The 19,802-nt window shown below is 43.0% G+C and overlaps 1 protein-coding gene across 5 annotated transcripts in view; it reads left to right on the plus strand.

Annotated features, from left to right (window-relative positions):
• Positions 1-19,802, plus strand: part of rgs3a (regulator of G protein signaling 3a) — a 385,868-nt gene that overhangs the window by 47,964 nt on the left and 318,102 nt on the right. For 4 of the 5 annotated variants that reach the window (XM_072240592.1, XM_072240593.1, XM_072240595.1 and 1 more), the window contains 3 exons: positions 684-744; positions 14,405-14,495; positions 18,983-19,050. In XM_072240592.1, the coding sequence (XP_072096693.1) occupies positions 684-744; positions 14,405-14,495; positions 18,983-19,050 (220 nt within the window). Of the gene's footprint in view, positions 1-683; positions 745-14,404; positions 14,496-14,740; positions 14,760-18,982; positions 19,051-19,802 lie in introns of those variants that run through there. The other variant, XM_072240597.1, reaches the window with a different exon arrangement.

Genomic DNA, 19,802 nt, shown 5'->3' on the forward strand with positions numbered 1-19,802 from the left:
TTCTAAGGTAAGGACATGTTCGGCATAGCTTTGTGGGCCAAAGGTCCTGTATTGTGTTGTAGGTTTTCTATGTTTCTATGTTCTATGTTCTATTTCACTTTACAGAAACCAAGCTGACTTTGACTTACTTTATCATTAGTCTCCAAGTGCTCCAAAACCAATTAAGAATGGAGTCCAACACTTTCCCAACCACTGAGATTAGGGTGCCTATAATTTCCTTTCTTTTGCCTTCCTCCCTACTTAAAGAACGGAGTAACATTTGCAATCTTCCAGTCCTCCGGAACCATGCCAGAATGAAGTGATCTTGAAAGATCATGACCAATGCATCCGTTATCTCTTCAGCAACCTCTCTCAGGACTCAGGTTCATCTGGTCCAGGTGACTTATCCACCTCAAGACCTTTCAGTTCGCCTTGTGGCACATTAGGTGACAACCTTGTCGTTTCTTTAGCGTTTTTTTTTATGAGGCCGAGTTTCTAGCTCAACACTTGCTCCTGATGCAGAGAAAGCATGCAAGGAGCCGGCTGGACTTGAACCCAGGACCACATCTCAAAGTCTGGTGTGAATGCCACACCACCACTGGCTGTCAGGGCTGCATATGGTGACATATAAGTACTTTGATAATAAATTTACTTTGAACTTTGACATCTGATGTAAATTGGTAAGATTTATTTAACTCTTACAGATGCAGTGAGCTACTGGGATGTATGAGTTTTGGAGTGAAGTCACTACTTGAATTGGAGAAGGCGAGTATTGGATGTTTTTTTTTTTCAATTTCTGAAATTCTGAAACCACATTAAACTAAAGCCTCCAAACAATAAAACTCGATTTCTTACCCTGGTAAATAAGACCATAAGACCAGTCGCTTGATTGGCTGATGCGCTGCAAGGTTTAAAAAGAGCTGAGGGCTTTTCGGAACTCTTCATTGGGCTGTAGTCATAAGGATTTCTTAGGCACTCAGCAAAGGCCATTAGAAAGAAGCAAGGTGTGAGTGGCGTGGCCATTGTTGGAGTGGACAGTATTAGAGTGGTCAGGCATTGATTCAAGAGGCTTCAGCGAGAACAGGCTTGAGCAAACTCAGACGAAGGTTCTACGTAAATTTCTAAGATCTGAGCCACAGAGTCATGGAGAAGTACAGCTTAGAAACAGTCCATTTGGCCCATCTAGTCCATACTGAAACCATCTAAACTGCCTACTCCCATCAACCTGCACTGAGACCATAGCTCTCCATATCCCTACCATCCATGTACCTATCTAAACTTCTCTGAAATGTTGAAATTGATCTCGCATGGACCACTCGTGCTGGCAGCTCATTCCTCACTCTCATGACCCTCTGAGTGAAGGTTGAACTTCTCACCTTTCACCCTTAACCCATGACCTCTGGTTGTAGTCCCACCCAACCTCAGTGGAAAAAGCCTGCTTGCATTTACCCTATCTTTACCCCTCATAATTTTGTATATCTCTGTCAAATCTCCTCTCAGTCTTCTATGTTTTAAAGAATACAGTCCGAACCTATTCAATCTTTCCTTATAACTCAGATCCTCCAGACCTGACAACAGCCTTGCAAATTTTTTTTCTTTCAACCTTGTTTACATCTGCCCTGTAGGTAGGTGACCAAAACTGCACACAATACTCCAGATTGGGCCTCACCAATGTCTTGTATAACTTCAACATAACATCCCATCTCCTGTACTCAATACATTGATCTATGAAGGCCAACGTACCAAAAACTTTCTTTACAATCCTATCTACCTGTGACGCCACTTTCAATGAATTATGGACCTGTATTCCCAGATCGCTTTGTTCTACCACACTCCTCAGTGCCTTACTGTTCACTGTGTTGGTCCCACTGAGTGCAAAACCTCGTACTGGTCTGCATTAAATTTATCTGCCATTTTTCAGCCCACTTCTCCAACTGATGAAGATCCCTCTGCAAGCCATGATAGTCTTTCTTGTTGTCCACTACACCCCTCAATCTTGGTGTCATCTGTAAAATTTGCTGATCCAGTTAACCACATTATCATCCAGATCATTGATATAGATGACAAACAACAGGCTTCTCTCACAAAGCCAATGTCAAATCCAATTTACAGCCTCATCCTAAATGTCAAGCGAATGAAACTTTTTGACCAGCCTCCCATACGGGACCTTGTCAGATGCCTTACTAAGGTCCATGTAGACAATATTCTTTGCCTTGCCTTCATCAACTTTCTTGGTAACTTCCTCAAAAAACTATATAAGATTGTTTAGACATGACCTTCCATGCACAAAGCCATGCCGATTATCCTAATCAGTGTATGTTTATCTGGCCCCTTAGAATACCTTCCAATAACTTTCCCACAACCGAAGTCAGACTCACTGGCCTATAATTTCCTGGTTTCTGTTTAGAGCCTTTTTTAAACAGTGGAACAACATTGGTTATCCTCCAGTCCTCTGGTACCTCACCTGTCGCTAAGGATATTTTAAATATCTCTCTTGGGGCCCTGACAATTTCTGTACTTGCCTCCCGTCGGGTCCTAGGGAACACCTTGTCAGGGCTTGGAGATTTATCCACCCTGACTTACCTCAGGGTAGCAAGCACCTCCTCCTTTGTAATCTGCACAGGGTCCATGAAGTTAATGCCACTTCTATAAACTCTGTATCTGTCTCCTGAGTACACAGAGATGCAAAGATTGCATTCAGGGTCTCCCCCATCTGCTTTGGCTCCACACATGGATTACTGTTCTGCTGTTTCAGAGGACCAATTCTGTCCCTAGCAATCCTTTTGTTCTTAACATGCCTGTAGAATCCCTTAGGATTCTTCTTCACCTTGTCTGCTAGAGCAATTTCATGACTTCTTTTAGTTTTCCTGATTCCTTTCTTAAGCATTCTCTCGCATTTCTTATACTCCATAAGCACCTCATTTGTTCCTGCCTGCCTAAACCTGCTATGTACCTCCTTTTTATCTTAAACAGAGCCTCCGGATCCCCTGAAAACCACAGTTCCCTACACTTTGTTATCTTTACCTTTTATTCTGACTGGCACAAGTAACCAGGATCTAGGTGGCAGAGGTTTAGATGAGCTGTTTATGGAGGGTAAAACTGACTGAGTTGAGCAGTAATCATACCAGAGGTAAAGGTTTCAGCAGCAAAGGATCACACAGCAAGAACACACAGGCAAATAAGAATCGGGTTTAATATCACTGGCATTTGTTGTTGTGGGGCAGCAGTACTTTGTAATACATTAAAAACATTATGGTAAATTACAGTAAGAAGTGTGTGTGTGTATATATAATATTTAAAAAGTTAGATAAGTAGTGCAAAAAGAGAAAAGATAGTGGGGTAGAGTTCATAGGTTAATTGTTCATTCAGAAATCTGATGGCAGAGGTGAGGGAGCTGTTCCTGAAATGTTGAGTGTACCTTCAGCCTGCTGTAACTCCTTGATGGAAGCAATGGGACGAGGGTATGTCCTGGGTGATGGGGGTCTTTACTGATGGGTAAGTTCATGAAAGGAAGTAAGTTCTCTTCATGACAGAAAAAAATCTCAGGATCAGAACCAGGTTTATTATTACTGCCTTGTATATCTCATCTGGGACAGCATGGTAGCGTAGCATAACGGTTAGCATAATATTATTACAACACCAGCGGACCGGGTTCAATTCCTGCTGCAGTCTTCATGGAGTTTGTATGTTCTCTCTGTGACCGTGTGCGATTCCTCCCACAGTCCAAAGGTGTACCGGTGGGTCGGTTAATTGGTCACATGGGTGTCATTGGGCAGCACGGGCTTATTGGGCTGAAGGGCCTGTTACCGTGCTGTGTCTAAATAAATATCACCAAATTTGTTGTTTTGCAGTACTGAGAAATAACATTAATTAAAATAAATAAATAGGTAGATAAATACACAAATCAGTTAATTAAAATAAGTGGAGGTGATGGGTCAAGGGTGAAAGGTGAAATATTTAAGGGGCACATAAGGGGCAACTTCTTCACTCGAGGGCAGTGAAAGTGTGGAACGAGCTGCCAGGAAAGGAGGTGAGTGTGGGTTCAATTGCAACATCTTAGTGAAGTTAGGATAAGTACGTGGATGGGAGGGCTATGGAGGTCTATGGTTCTGGTGCAGGTCGATGGGACTAGGCAAATTAATACTTCAGCATGGACTAGATTGTCTGAAATGCCTGTTTCTGTGCAAAAATAGGAAACAAAATAAAAATATGCACACTTTTTAGGGTCAGACCTGTGGATTGTCTGGTTCTGCTCCGGAAAGACGCTCAGGTTGGTGGCTCTGACCTGAAGACTGAGGACAGGAGAATTACTCTTGCCAGTTTGGACAAGATCCCTGCACATGCAGTTCCACCTGCTCGCATTAAACTGATGTTCAATCTCAGCAGGGAACACTGAGTCCCTGTAACAGGCACTAGATGGAGTGACAGGCTTGTTCTCACCATCGCTCGCTGCTGCGATGTACAGTGGCGCAGTCAATATCCTTCGCAACCAGTGTGGCTGGAACACAGCTCATTACTGCTTCCACTTTACTTTACTTTATACTTTATTGTCGCCAAACAATTGATACTAGGATGTACAATCATCACAGCGATATTTGATTCTGCGCTTCCTGCTCCCTGGATTACAAATCGATAGTAAATATTAAAAATTTAAATTATAAATCATAAATAGGAAATAGAAAAATGGAAAGTAAGGTAGTGCAAAAAAACCGAGAGACAGGTCCGGATATTTGGAGGGTACGGCCCAGATCCGGGTCAGGATCCGTTCAGCAGTCTTATCACAGTTGGAAAGAAGCTGTTCCCAAATCTGGCCGTAGGAGTCTTCAAGCTCCCGAACCTTCTCCCGGAGGGAAGAGGGATGAAAAGTGTGTCGGCTGGGTGGGTTGTGTCCTTGATTATCCTGGCAGCACTGCTCCGACAGCGTGCGGTGTAAAGTGAGTCCACGGACGGAAGATTGGTTTGTGTGATGTGCTGCGCCATGTTCATGATCTTCTGCAGCTTCTTTCGATCTTGGACAGGACAACTTCCATACCAGGTTGTGATGCACCCTAGAAGAATGCTTTCTACAGTGCATCTATAAAAAATTAGTGAGGGTTTTAGGGGACAGGCAAAATTTCTTTAGTTTTCTCAGGAAGTAAAGGCGCTGGTGGGCCTTCTTGGCAGTGGACTCTGCTTGGTTGGACCAAGTCAGGTCATTTGTGATATTGACCCTGAGGAACTTAAAGCTTTTGACTTGTTCCACTTGTGCACCACCGATGTAAATGGGGTCGTGCGGTCCGCTACTCCTTCTGAAGTCAACAACCAATTCCTTCGTCTTGCTGACATTGAGGGATAGGTTATTGTCTTTGCACCATGCCACCAGGTTCTTAATTTCCTCTCTGTACTCAAACTCATCATTACCCGAGATACGGCCTGTCTCCTTCAGCTGCCGATGCTGTCAACACTGTATGGATACCAGCAGGGACCGTTAGCAGATGTCAGTGGGGCGAGACCCAACAATTATTGGGGTGATATTAGACTGCTAATAGAGAAAATGCAACTTGTCTTGTTACCTTCTTCAGATCTTTACCTCTTACACCTCTCACTTCCAACTTGTCACTTCATCCCCCCTCCCTCACCTGGTCTCACCTATCACCTGCCAGCTTCTCCTCCTTCCCTTCCAGCCCTGAAGAAGAATCTCGGCCTGAAACATCAATTGTTTATTCATTTCCATAGGTGCTGCCTGACCTGGTGCATTTCCGAAGCATTTTGTGTGTGTTTCTCTTTGAATTCCTCTTTCTTCCTCAGTACCCGTGGAAACCATAGAAAAGCTTTGGGCTGATGTGAGGGAATGTCAATTCGAAAGGGAAACCTAGACCAGATTGTTCAGGTTGTAACTGTAGAGCTAAAAGGAACTTTATGCTGACCAGGAGTTGTTTAGCCCCAACAACAAGCAAGCAGTTAGAACACGGAACACAGAACACGACAGCACATATAGGCCCTTCATCCCACAATATTGTACTGACCCTTTACCTACTCTAAGATCAATCTAACCCTTCCCTTATATAGATCTTCGTGTTTCTACCCTCCATCTAACAATCTCTGGGATGCCTCTAACAGTTCAAAGTTCAGAGTAAATTTATTATCAAAGTACACATACGACACCATATGCAACCCCGAGATTCATTTTCTTGTGGGCATTCACAGTACATTCCAGAGCCATAATAGAATCAATGAAAGACCACACCCAACAGTGTGGACAAACAACCAACATACAAAAGACAACAGACTGTGCAAATACGAAAAATATAATCATAATAACAATTAATAAATAGGCAATAAATATCAAGAACGTGAGGTGAAGAGTCCTTGAAAGTTAGTCCATACCTTGTGAGAACAGTTCAGTGATGGGGCAAGTGAAGTTGAGGGAGGTTATCCCCTTTGGTTCTCCGCACCCACCACTGTCTGTGTAAAGAAACTTACCTCTGATGTCCTCTATACTTCCCTCCATTCTCCTTAAAATGATCACACCTTGTATCAGCCATTTCTGCCCTGGGAAAAGTCTCTGGCCGGCCACTCGGTCTACGCCTCTCACGTCACCTCTCATCTTCCTTTGCTCCAAAGAGAAAAGCCCAACTCGTTCATCCGATCCTCATAAGTTGATGTCGTTGAGGGCTGTCGAGTCGTCGACTCATGGAGACCCTGTGGATAGCGTCATTGCCCACTGGGGTTTTGTGGCAAGATACGGAAGTAGATTGCCTGGCATATTTTCCTGCACAGATATGGCTGCTGTCCAGGTTGGGAGCATCTGCCTCGAAGTCCCGTGCTGATGCCACTACACCACAGGTCGGCCCATCCTCTTAAGACATGCTCTATAATCCAGGTAGCACCCTGGTAAATCTCCTCTGCTCCATGTAAACCTCCTCTGCACTTAGTCACCAGGCTAGACGTTTGTGGTTGATTCTGCTCGACTGAATGTTTTGTAATGGGACCCTGTGATATGGAAGAATATAAACTTTATTATGCACTTACAAAGGCAACCATTTAACAGAATGTTTTGTGTAATCATGTGCCTTGTTTGCCGTTTAGACAATCAGATCATGAGCCCATAAGACATAGAAGCAGAAATAGGATACTCAGCCCATTGAATCTGCTCTGCAATTCCATCATGGCTGATCCTGGATCCCACTCAAACTCATCTTGTTAAGCAGCCTCATGTGAGGCACCTTATCCAATGCCTTCTGGAAATCCAAGTAAATGACATCCACTGCCTCTCCTTTGTCCACCCTGCTTGTTACTTCCTCAAAGAACTCTAATAGATTTGTCAGGCAAGATTTCCCTTCACAGAAACCATGCTGACTTTGATTTATTTTATCATTAGTCTCCAAGAACCCTGAAACTTCATCCTTAATGATAGACTCCAACACTTTGTTATGGCCTATTATTTCTTTTATTTTGCCTTCCTTCTTTCTTAAAGAGTGGAGTGACATTTGCAATCTTCCAATCCTCTGGGACCATGCCAGAATCAAGTGTTTCTTGAAAGATCATGACCAATGTGTCCGTTATCTCTTCAGCAACCTCTCTCAGGACTCTGGGATGTAGTCCACTTGGCCCAAGTGACTTATCCACTTTAAGACCTTTGAGTTTTCCCAGCACTTTTTCCTTTGTAATAGCAATGGCACTCACTCCCACTCCCTGACACTCACGGACCTCTGACATATTGCTAGTATCTTCCACAGTGAAGACTGATGCAAAGTACCCATTAAGTTTATCTGTCATTTCTTAGTCCCCCATTACTACTTCACCAGCATGATTTTCCAGTGGTCCAACATCAACTCTCACTTACTTTTTACTCTTTATATAACTGAAAAACTTTGAGTATCCTGCTTTATATTATTGGCTAGCTTGTCCTCATATTTCATCTTTACCCTTCTAGCTTTTTTAGTTGCCTTTTGTTGGATTTTTAAAAACTTCCCTGTCATCCAACTTCCCACTCACTTTAGTTACCTTGTATGCCCTTTCCTTGGCTTTTATGCAGTTCTTAACTTCCCTTGTCAACCACGGTTGCCTACCCCTACCATTTGAGAATTTCTTCTATGGGACATATCTATCCTGCGCCTTGTGAACTATTCCCAGAAACTTCAACCATCATCCTCACCAGTATCCTCCTCCAATCCACCTGGGCAAGCTCCTCTCTCATGCCTCTGTAATTCCCTTTATTCCATTGCGATACTGATACATGTGACTTATGCTTCTCCCTCTCAAATTGCAGTATGAATTCAATCATATTATGATCACTACCTCCTAAGTGTTCCTTTACATTAAGCACCCTAATAAGATCTGGGTTATTACACAACACCCAATCTAAGATAGCCTTTCCCCGAGTAGGCTCAAGCACAAGCTGCTCTAAAAAGCCATCTCGTCAGCATTCAGCAAAATTCCCTCTCTTGTGATCTGACACTAACCTGATTTTTCCAATCCCCTGCATATTGAAGTCCCCCATTACAATTATGTCATTAACCTTATTACATGCCTTTTCCAGCTCCCTTTGCAATCTCAACCCCATGTCTTGATTAATAGTTGGAGGCCTATATATGATTCCCATCATGTTGTGTTTTTACCTTTGCAGTTTCTTAACTCCGCTCCCAAAAATTTACCATTCTCTGACCCTATGTCACCTCTTTCTAAAGATCTAATTCCATCTCTTACCAACAGAGCCACACCACAGTCTATGCCTTCCTGCCTGTCCTTTTGACACAAAGTATATCCTTTGATGTTAAACTCCCAACTATGGCCTTCTTTCAGCCACGACTCAGTGATGCCCACAATGTCATACCGACCGATCTCTAATGTCTCCGCAAGTTCGTCCACCTTATACTGAATGCCACACACATTTAAATACAGAACCTTCAGTGCTGCATTTCTTATCCTTTTGAATTTTACCTCTGTGGTATAATTTAACTGTTTCCTCTGTCTGCATTTGTACCCAGTCATTGGCTTATCCTTCCTTACATTCATGTTACCTGCTGGCTCATCCTCGGCTCTATCATACTGGTTCCCATCGCCCTGCCATATTAGTTTAAACCACTCCCAACAGTTGTAGTAAATCTGCCTGCAAGTATATTGGTCCTCCTCGGATTCAAATGCAACCAGTCCCTTTTGTACAGGCCTCACCTACCCAAGAAGAGGCCCCAATGATCCAGAAATCTGAATCCCTGTCCCCTGCCCCAATTCTTCAGCCATGCCTTTATCTGCCACCTCATTCTATTCCGATTCTCACTGTCGCGTGGCACAGGCAGCAATCCCAAGATTACTACCCTTGTGGTCCTGCTTCTCAGCTTCCTTCCTGACTCCCTGCATTCTTTTCACAGGACCTCCTCCGTTTTTCTACCTATGTCGTTGGTGCCAATATGTACCATGACTTCTGGCTGCTCACCCTCCCTTTTCAGGATATTGTGGACACATTCACAAATATCACCGATTTTGGCACATGGGAAGCAAACTACCATCTGTGTTTCCTTTTCATGTCCACAGTATCGTCTATCTGTCCACATAACTATAGAGTCCCCTATTACTGCTGCCATCCTCTTCCGTTCCCTACCCTTCAGAGCCTCAGGGCCAGACTCGGTGCCAGAGGCACGGCCACTGTTGCTTCCCCCAGGTAGGTGCCCCTCACCCCCCAAAAGTACTCGAATTGTACTGGGCAAACCCATCCAGTCTGATTCACTATTCCATCACGGCTGATTAATTATCCCTCTCAATCCCATTCTCTTGCCTTCTCCCCATGACCTTTGATGTCCCGACTAATCAAGAACCTATCAACCACCGCTTTAAGTATGCTCAATGACTTGGCCTCCACAGCCGCGTGTGACATTGATTTCCACAGGTTCACCACCCTCTGGCTAAAGAAATTCTTCCTTATGTTGTTCTAAATAGATGTCCCTCTATTCTGAAACTGTGCCCACTGGTCTAGACTCCCCCACTAATGGAAACATCCTCTGCACATCCACTCTGTCGAGACCTTTCAATATTTGATAGGTTTCAAAGAGATCCCTCTCATTCTTCTGAACTCCAGTGAGTACAGGCCCAGAGCCATCAAACACCAAACACTCCTCATATGTTAACCCTTTTATTCCCAATAAAGAGACCCGACCAAAGAAAGTGATGTTAATGTCTTTCATGAGTGCTCTGTTCTGAGCTGCAGCTCTCTCTGCATGGTGCCTTATGCTCCCCCTGTGACTGTAAATGTTTTTTGGCTGAGCAGTCTGGTTTCTTTGCATGGCCTAGCAGCGCGTGGGTTGGTTGATGAATTGACCACTGTAAACTGGTTTGAGTGCGTAGGTGTGAGATAGAATCTGGGGAGAAAGCGATGAGAATGTGGAGGGAATAAGACGGCTTTGTGTAGGAGTAGTGTGGTTGATGCTGAGCAGAGGAAGTGTGGGCTAGAAGGCCTCTTTCATGCCCTATTGCTTGATAAAGCTTTGACTCCGACACTTGCCTGAAGGATAAGGTGAAAAACTATTTCCCGTGTGAGCTTGATCTTTGCCTCCTGCTCTTTGCTTCTTAGGGTTCAGATGGGCCTCTAACAACTAACTTGTATTTCCTCTTCTGAAGGTTATCAAGTTTAATTGTCGTTCAATCACAGGCAAATACAAAACAGTCTTCTTCTGGGACCAAGAACCAACAATCACACAACACACAGCACAGATAGTTATGAAAGCACGAAAACATACAGTCACAAAAAAATACGAATCATATAGCCCAAGTCCCTAAGTGTCATGGCCTGTAGTTTGTGCTTAGAATGTTGTCCTGGAGCCACGTTTCTGCAAGAACAAGTGCATAACAGTTCCATAGTGGGTCAGCCACAGATGAACGAAATCCAACTTGGCTTCCACTGAGTGAACAGAGCAGGGCAGCGCCAACAGGAGGGGCCAGCTCCCCACCCAGCGCTGACAACAGTTCCGGCATCTCCCTCTCCGGGCGGCTGCAACAGGCAATCCCAGGGCACAAGGACCTGGTCCACACAACAACTGAGCTTCCCCACCCTCAGTCTCACCAATCAACCAGTGAACCAGCCTTGCAGAATCAGAAATGGGTTTAATATCACCAACGTATGTTGTGAAATTTGCTAACTTTATGGCAGCAGTGAAACACATAATAAATATAGAAAACAACTGAGTGACGTTAAGTTTATAAATGTCTATTAAGCAGTTTAGTTAAAATAAGCAGTGCGGACAAAACAGAAATAAAAACATAGTGAGGTAGTGTTCATGGGTTCAATGTCCATTCAGAAATCGGATGGCAGAGGGGAAGAAGCTGTTCCTGAATCGCTGAGTGTGTGCCTTCAGGCTCCTGTACCTCCTCCCTGATGGTAACAGTGAGAAAAGGGCATGCCCTGGGTGGGGGTTTGGGTCCTGAACGATGGACGTTGTCTTCCTAAGCCACGGCTCCTTGAAGATGTCCTGGATACTACGGAGGCTAGTATCCATGGTGGATGTGACTGGTTTTACAAGTTCCTGCAAATTACTTCGATCCTGTGCAGTAGTCACCCCCCCCCCACCCCTCCCCACCCCCACATCAGACAGTGGTGCAGCCAATTATAATGCTCTCCACGGTACATTTGTAGAAGTTTTTCAGTGTTTTAGTTGACAAGCAAACCTTCGAAAACCTACGAATGAAATATAGCTGCAGTCTGGCCTTCTTTACAGCTGCATCAACATGTTGTGTCCAGGTTGGGTCCTCAGAGCTGTTGACATCCAGGAACTTGAAACTGCTCACTCTCTCCACTTCTGATCCCTCTATAAGGATTGGTTTGAGTTCCGTTGACTTACACTTTCTGAATATTCTACATTACCAACATCCAACATTGTCTTGGGAACACAAGAAAAATGTCTAAGGCAATTATTTGCACTGTGCATCGTCTCCAATGAATTCTTCTTTGGGTGGCCATAGCAGACAGCAACAAGGCATGTCACAAGTAACTCACTGATGAGGTAGGCCTGCAGTACTTGATGTTAACATCCAGCAGTGGCTTGTGATCATGAAAGACATAAGGGATGAATAATTACACCTTTGCTTGGACCCAGAGAAGCCATTGCAACTGAATGTACTACTATCTTACAAAGCCATTTTACATAGGCTCCTGGGTCCAATATAAACTATTCAATTGAAACAATTCACCCACACAAATGCATCTAATTCCTCTAACTTCCAGTAATTTCTCCCTTCTCTTTCCTCATTCTCTCTTTTTCCATTCCCCATTCTGGCACCCATAAGACCATAAGACAAAGGAGCAGAAGTCGGCCATTCAGCCCATCGAGTCTGCTCCGCCATTTTATCATGAGCTGATCCATTCTCCCATTTAGTCCCACTCCCCTGCCTTCTCACCATAACCTTTGATGCCCTGGCTACTCAGATACCTATCAATCTCTGCCTTAAATACACCCAATGACTTGGCCTCCACTGCTGCCCATGGCAACAAATTCCATAGATTCACCACCCTCTGGCTAAAAAAATTTCTTCACATTTCTGTTCTGAATGGGCGCCCTTCAATCCTTAAGTCATGCCCTCTCGTACCAGACTCCCCCATCATGGGAAACGACTTTGCCACATCCACTCTGTCCATGCCTTTCAACATTCGAAATGTTTCTATGAGGTCTCCCCTCATTCTTCTAAACTCCAAGGAGTACAGTCTAAGAGCGGACAAACGTTCCTCACATGTTAACCCTCTCATTCTCGGAATCATTCTAGTGAATCTTCTCTGTACCCTCTCCAACGTCAGCACATCCTTTCCTAAATAAGGAGACCAAAACTGCCCACAGTACTCCAAGTGAGGTCTCACCAGTGCCTTATAGAGCCTCAACATCACATCCCTGATCCTATACTCTATTCCTCTAGAAATGAATGCCAACATTGCATTCACCTTCTTCACTACTGACTCAACCTGGAGGTTAAAGTCTCTCACCCTTTCCTCTTCTCACCTACCCATCACCTCCTTCTGGTTCCCTTCCTCATTCCCTTTCTCCCATGGTCACACTCCTGTCCTATCAGATTCGTTGTTTTTCAGCCCTTCACCTTTTCCACCTATCATCTCCCAGCTTCTTCCTTCATCAGCCCTGCCACAGCCACTCACCTATTACCTGACAGCTCGTAAGTACTCTTTCTCCTCTCCCCACCTTCTTTTTCTGGCTTCTGCACCCTTCCTTTTCAGTCTTGACATAGTGTCTCGGCCCGAAACGTCGACTGTGTATTCCCCTTTGTAGATGCTGCCTGACCTGCTGAGTTCCTCCAGAATTTTGCTCTTTCACTGTCCACACTAGCTGTGTCAGGTAAAAAAACACTTCAGATGAGGAGTTAATTTTGAAGAACTCCTTACCAAACACGAACGAAAAAGTCTCTGTGACTGTTCTGAGAAATTGCCTCCTTCAGGGAAATTCCCATTTCTTTGCAGTTATCCAAAACAAAACTGGCACATTGAGTGTGGTGTTGGAGAGCAAAGCGTGGGAGTCTGAGAGGGAATACAAGTTTCAGGATAACGCTGATAGTTATCAGTGAATGTAAATACTGCTGAATGAAACAATTACAGAGCTCTGATCAAACAAACAAAGTAAACCATGATCTCAAGTCAATGACAACATGCAGTGCCAGTGCTGAGAGTAATTGATCTGTATAATTAAATTTCATTTCTCAGTGACTGGCATGGGCCACTGGGCATCCTATGGTAGGCCACCTTGTAGAATTTATCACGTTTGGAAATGCATGGTTTCCCTTTACTGACTGTCACACTATAGTCAGGAAGTATGGGCATTATTCACAGAGATTCTGCAGACGCTGCAAATCCAGAGCCATATCACGAAATGCTGGAAGGTCTCAGTAGCTCAGGCAGCATCTATGGAAATGAATAAGCAGTCGATGTTTCGGGCTGAGACCTTTCTTCAGGACTGAGGAATTATCCATTTCCCTAATGCGTAAAAATTAATATTCTATTATGATATAATCTGTCCTGATGAAGTGTCTCGTCCCAAAAACTTTAACTGTTTATTCCCCTCAATAGATGCTGCCTGACTTGCTGAGTTCTTCCGGCATTTTGTGTGATTTACTCTGGGTTTCCAGCAAATGCAGAATGTTTTGTGATTATCATTCAATTAACTCCCTACAGCTAATGTTGCCAGACAAGCAGTGGCATTTCATAAAGAAATTGGCAAGGATAGACCTCAGTTTTAACTGTTGTCACTTTGACCGTACACCTCTTCTAGAATAAGATCTGAATTTTTCGCTCATGTATGCCAATCAATCAATTAATTAATTAATGCCACAGCTATCAAAAGAGTGAAATAGTTTTGCTGCCATCCATATAGATCACTTCATGTCACAGTGCATTGAGGTAGAACAAGGAAAAGCAAGTACAGAATGTAGGATAAAGTGTTACACTTTGGGCTTGTTTCAGGAGATCAATGGTTGGTACTATCTGCTTGGAGAAGACCTAGGAAGGACAAAGCACTTGAAAGTTGCTGCACGTCGTCTTAAACACATCCAAGGTATGGATACTGGTTCACGCTGACTCTGATGTCTTTTCTGTTGACTCAACCTGCAAGTTAATCTTGAGGGGATCCCGCATTGTGACTCCCAAGCCCCTTTACACCTCCAACTTCTGAATTTTCCCCCATTTAGAAATGAGTCAACATCCCAATTGCCTTTCCTTTTCTGAGGAGGCTGAAGAGAGCCGGACTTTGCACATCCATACTCACGTCATTCTACGAGTGTACAGTAGAGAGCATCCTGACAAGCTGAATCACTGTCTGGTAGGAAAACTGAACCGCTGTAGACAGGAAGGTCAAAACTGCACAACGCATCACTGGCAGCAGCCTACGCACTATCAAGAATATATAAACCAAAAGGTGCAAGAAACAAACCAGTACCATCGTGAAGGATCCCACCCACCCTGCTCATGGACTGTTTGTCCCACTCCCATCAGGGAGGAGGCTACGGAGCATCCACGCCAGGACCACCAGACTCAAAAACAGTTACTTTCCCCAAGCAGTAAGGCTGATCAACACCTCCACCCACTAACCCACCCTTCCACACCCCCAATCACCACTAACTTATCATTTCCTATCAGTCACCTTATGTACAGACACTCCTGTGCCTAGTATCACTTTACGGACATACAGTCAATCTATGCACATAAGCTATCTTATGTATTTATATTTATTATGTTTTTTATTATTATTAGAAACATAGAAACATAGAAAACCTACAGCACAATACAGGCCCTTCGGCCCACAAAGCTGTGCCGAACATGTCCCTACCTTAGAATTACCTAGCCTTACCCATAGCCCTCTATTTTTCTAAGCTCCATGTACCTATCCAGGAGTCTCTTAAAAGACCCTATCGTATCCACCTCCAGCACCGTCGCTGGCAACCCATTCCACGCACTCACCACCCTCTGCATAAAAAACTTACCCCGACATCTCCTCTGTAGGTACTTCCAAGCACCTTAAAACTATACCCTATCGTGCTAGCCATTTCAGCCCTGGAGGAAAGCCTCTGACTAGCCACACGATCAATGCCTCTCATTATCTTGTACACCTCTATCAGGTCACCTCTCATCCTCTGTCGCTCCAAGGAGAAAAGGCCGAGTTTACTCAACCTATTCACATAAGGCATGCTCCCCAATCCAGGCAACATCCTTGTAAATCTCCTCTGTACCTTTCTATGGCTTCCACGTCCTTCCTGTAGTGAGGCAACCAGAATTGAGCACGGTACTCTAAGTGGGGTCTAACCAGGGTCCTATATAGCTGCAACATTACCTCTTGGCTCTTAAACTTAATCTGACGATTGATGAAGGCCAATGCACAGAGTCAACCTGTGCAGCAGCTTGGACTCGGACCCCAAGATCCCTCTGATCCTCTAAACTGCTAAGAGTCTTGTCATAAATACTATATTCTGCCATATTTGACCTACCAAAATGAACCACCTCACACTGTATCTGGGTTGAACTCCATCTGCCACTTCTCAACCCAGTTTTACATCCTATCAATGTCCCGCCGTAACCTCTGACAGCCCTCCACACTATCCATAACACTCCCAACCTTTGTGTCATCAGCAAAGTTACTAACCCATCCTTATCTCATTCTGCGTTTTTTTTGTGCTGCATCAGATCACGAGTAACAATTATTTTGCTCTCTGTAACTCTTGTGTACAAGAAATGATATTAAACAATCTTGAATTGGAATATTGAGTTGAATTATTCCTACTGCCAAAGTGAATAATTCCACAGTTCCCTACCCTGCATTCCATCTGTTTTTTTGTTTGCACACCGTCTCAACCTCACAACCTAGGTCAGTTAACTCTTTGTGAACTCTATATATCTGTCAGTAAATTAACTCTTCGTTAACCATGTGTCTATATCAGAACATTAACTCTTCATTAACTTTGTATCTGTCAGTACCTTAGCTCTTTGTTAACTCTATGTACTTGTGCCAGTACATTAACTCTAGTTCCATGTTCCACATTCTTAGTGTATATCTTCAGAATCCCTTTGCATTGGTATTAAATAGTTAGCATTCTGCTTTAATTATTTCAATTTACTACTTTGGAGGAGCCATGGACAATCAATGGCCACTTTATTATATACATCCTGTAGCTAATGAAATGGCCACTGAGTGTACAATTGCAAGAAAAAGATTGTGAACCCTTCGTATTTACCTGGTTTTCTGCATTAATTACTCATAAAATGTGGTCTGATCTTCATCTGAGATGAATAATAGACAATAATAGACAAAAACAACCTGCCTAAACTAATAACACAAAATTGTACTTCTCGTCAATACTGAGCACACCATTTAAACAATCAGTGTCTAGGTTCAAAAAAGTATGTGAACCTTTGGGGTAATGCCTTTGACAAAAGCTATTTGGAGTCAGGTGTTCCGATCGTTGAGTTGAATTGAGGGGGTGGGTTGTAGAAGTGGCCTATCCTATTGAAAAGACACACAAAGTGAGGTTGCTGACAAAGCTTGCTCTTCTCAAGAATAATCTGTTTATGTGTACCACGCCTTGATCAAAACAACTTTCAAAGAACCTTAGAAGAATTGTCGAGATGCATGAAGCTGGAAAAGGCTTCAGAAGCATTTCTAAAGACCTGAGTGTTCATCAGTCCACAGAAGAGAAATTGTCTACAAATGGAGGAAATTCAGAACTGTGCTACTCTCCCTAGTAGTGGGTATCTTGCAATGAACCCAAGTGTAACAGCAAAAGACTGCAGAGAGATCTCTACACCTTGCTAAAGTGCCTGTTCATGTGTCCACTGTAAGAAAAACAGTGACAAGAATGGTGTTCATGGAAGGACACCGCGGAGGAAACCACTGCTCCCAAAAAAAAACATTGCTGCATGTCTCGAGTTTGCAAAAGACCACATGGATGTTTCACAATGCTTTTGGGACAATGTTCTGTGGACAGATGAGACACAAGTTGAACTTTTTGGCAGAATTGCACACCAGAATGTTTGGAGGAAAAAGGGGCACTGCACGCCAACACCAAAACCTCGTCCCAACTGTGAAGCACGGTGGAAGGAGCATCACGGTTTGGGGCTGCTTTGCTGCCTCAGGGCCTAGAGAACTTGCAGTTGAAGAGGGAACAACGAATTCAAAATTGTATCAAAATATTTTACCGGAGATTCTCACAGTAGCAGTCGATCACCTGAAGCTTAATAGAAGTTGGATGATGCAACAAGATAATGATCCAAAGCACGAGAGTAAACCAATAACAGAATGGTTTAAAAAGAAGAAAAATTGTGTTTTGGAATGGCCAAGTCAGAGTCCAGAACTTAACCCAATTGAGATGATGTAGCATGACCTGAAGAGGGCTGTTCATACAAGGTATCCCAGAAATATTGATGAAGTAAAACAGTTTCGTTTGGAAGAATGGTCTAAAATTCCTCCTTACTGTTGTACAGGTCTTATCAGAAGCTACAGGAAACATTTGGTTAATGTTATTGCTGCTAAAGGAGGTTCTATCAGTTATTAAACACAAGTGTTCACATACTTTTTCCAACCAGGACTGTGAATGATTAAACAATGTGTTTAATAAAGACATGAAAAATACAATTGTTTGTGTGTTGTTAGCTTAGGCAGATTGTGTTAGTCTATTATTGTGACTTAGATGAAGATCAGTCCACATTTTATGAGTAATTAATGCAGAAAACCAGATAACTGCAAAGGGTTCACAAACTTTTTCTTCCAACTGTACATTCATGACCTTCTGCTGCTATAGACTATCCATTTCAAGGTTCAACATGTTGTGCGTTCAGAGATGCTGTTCTGCACACCACGTACTGTCGTCTTCTTGTTGGCTTGAACCAGTCTGTCCATTCCCCTCTGACCTCTCTCATTAACACAAGGTGTTTTGCTTACAAAAGTGTTGCTCACTAGATGATTTTTGCTTTTCATACCATTCTCAGTAAGCTCTAAAATTGTTGTGCATGAAAACCCCAGGAGATCTGCAGTTTATGAGATACTTAAACCATTCCATCTGGCACTAAAAGTCATTCCACAGTCAAAGTCACTTAGATCACATTTCTTCCCCATCCTGATGTTTGGTCTGAACAACAACTGAACCCTTTGACCATGTCTGTATGCTTTAATGCATTGAGTTGCTGCCCCATGATTAGCTGATTATATATTTGCGTTAATGAGCAGGTGTGCAGGTGTACCTAATTAAGTAGCCACTGGGTGTACTTGTGTATTCTATTCCGTTCAAATAACTCCTCCATACTTTACAATTGGATATTTCTGAGATAAGTATACTTTCAATGGAAATAATAGATTGTTTTTGTTTTGATCCTGGACTTAATGTTCAATATAATGACTGTTTGTAAGTTATGACAGATTTGAATGCTGATGATTAAAACATAATGTCACTGGGACGATATTCACATAGATATGTGAACAAAATGGAGCTGAGAAGATTTATTTTGGAACTATAGGACAATTATTTAAGAATGACAAGGGTTATTTGTCTGTTTCAGGTCCTGCTTTGAAAAATTACATTGGAGAAAATGAGAATAGAGGCATTGAAGATATGCTCCAATTGAAGGTATGCTTGTATCTCTGCCTGAGGTGTTGGTGAAAGTTATGTCACTTGTGTTTTGGCATTTATTAAACAAATCAGTACTTCTTACAATTGTGAAGGTTTTTGTGCAGATTTATATTCTTATTTTGATTAAATGCCTTGGTAAATATTTCATGGATTAGAAATGTTGACATATAAATCCATGGTGGTTAATATTTGTCCAGTAAGTTTTTAACTTTGAGTTAAGTCAGGGGCAACATTTTTTCACAGTGGGTGGCGGACATTTGGACCTAGCTGAAAGAGGAAGTAGTTGAGGCAAGTACATTAGATACCTTACATGGATTACAAGTGGATATGGGTAAGTGTCATAGAGATCTACAGTACTGCAACAAGCCTTTTGGCCCATCTAGTCCATAGTCCCATTGACCTACACCTGGACCATCACCCTTAATACCCTCCCATCCATGTACCTATCCAAAATTTCTCTTAAATATTGAAATTGAACCTGCTTCCTCTAGCAGCTCATTCCACACTCTCACTATTCTCTGAGTGAAGAAGTTTCCCTGCTAGAAAATAGGATTTTAGCTTGAATGTAGATGGTGGTCATCATGGACTTGTAGAATCAGAATCAGGTTTACTATCGCTGACATATGGCATGACAGGTGTTGTTTTGTAGCAACAGTGCAGTGCAATACATAAATATACTATCAATTATAATACTAAGTAAGTCATCATCATTATTATCGGGTGGCAGGTGGAGATACATCACTGCCAAA

The sequence above is a fragment of the Mobula birostris genome, chromosome 22 (genome assembly GCF_030028105.1).
Source record: "Mobula birostris isolate sMobBir1 chromosome 22, sMobBir1.hap1, whole genome shotgun sequence".
In the NCBI taxonomy this organism is placed as follows: domain Eukaryota; kingdom Metazoa; phylum Chordata; class Chondrichthyes; order Myliobatiformes; family Myliobatidae; genus Mobula; species Mobula birostris.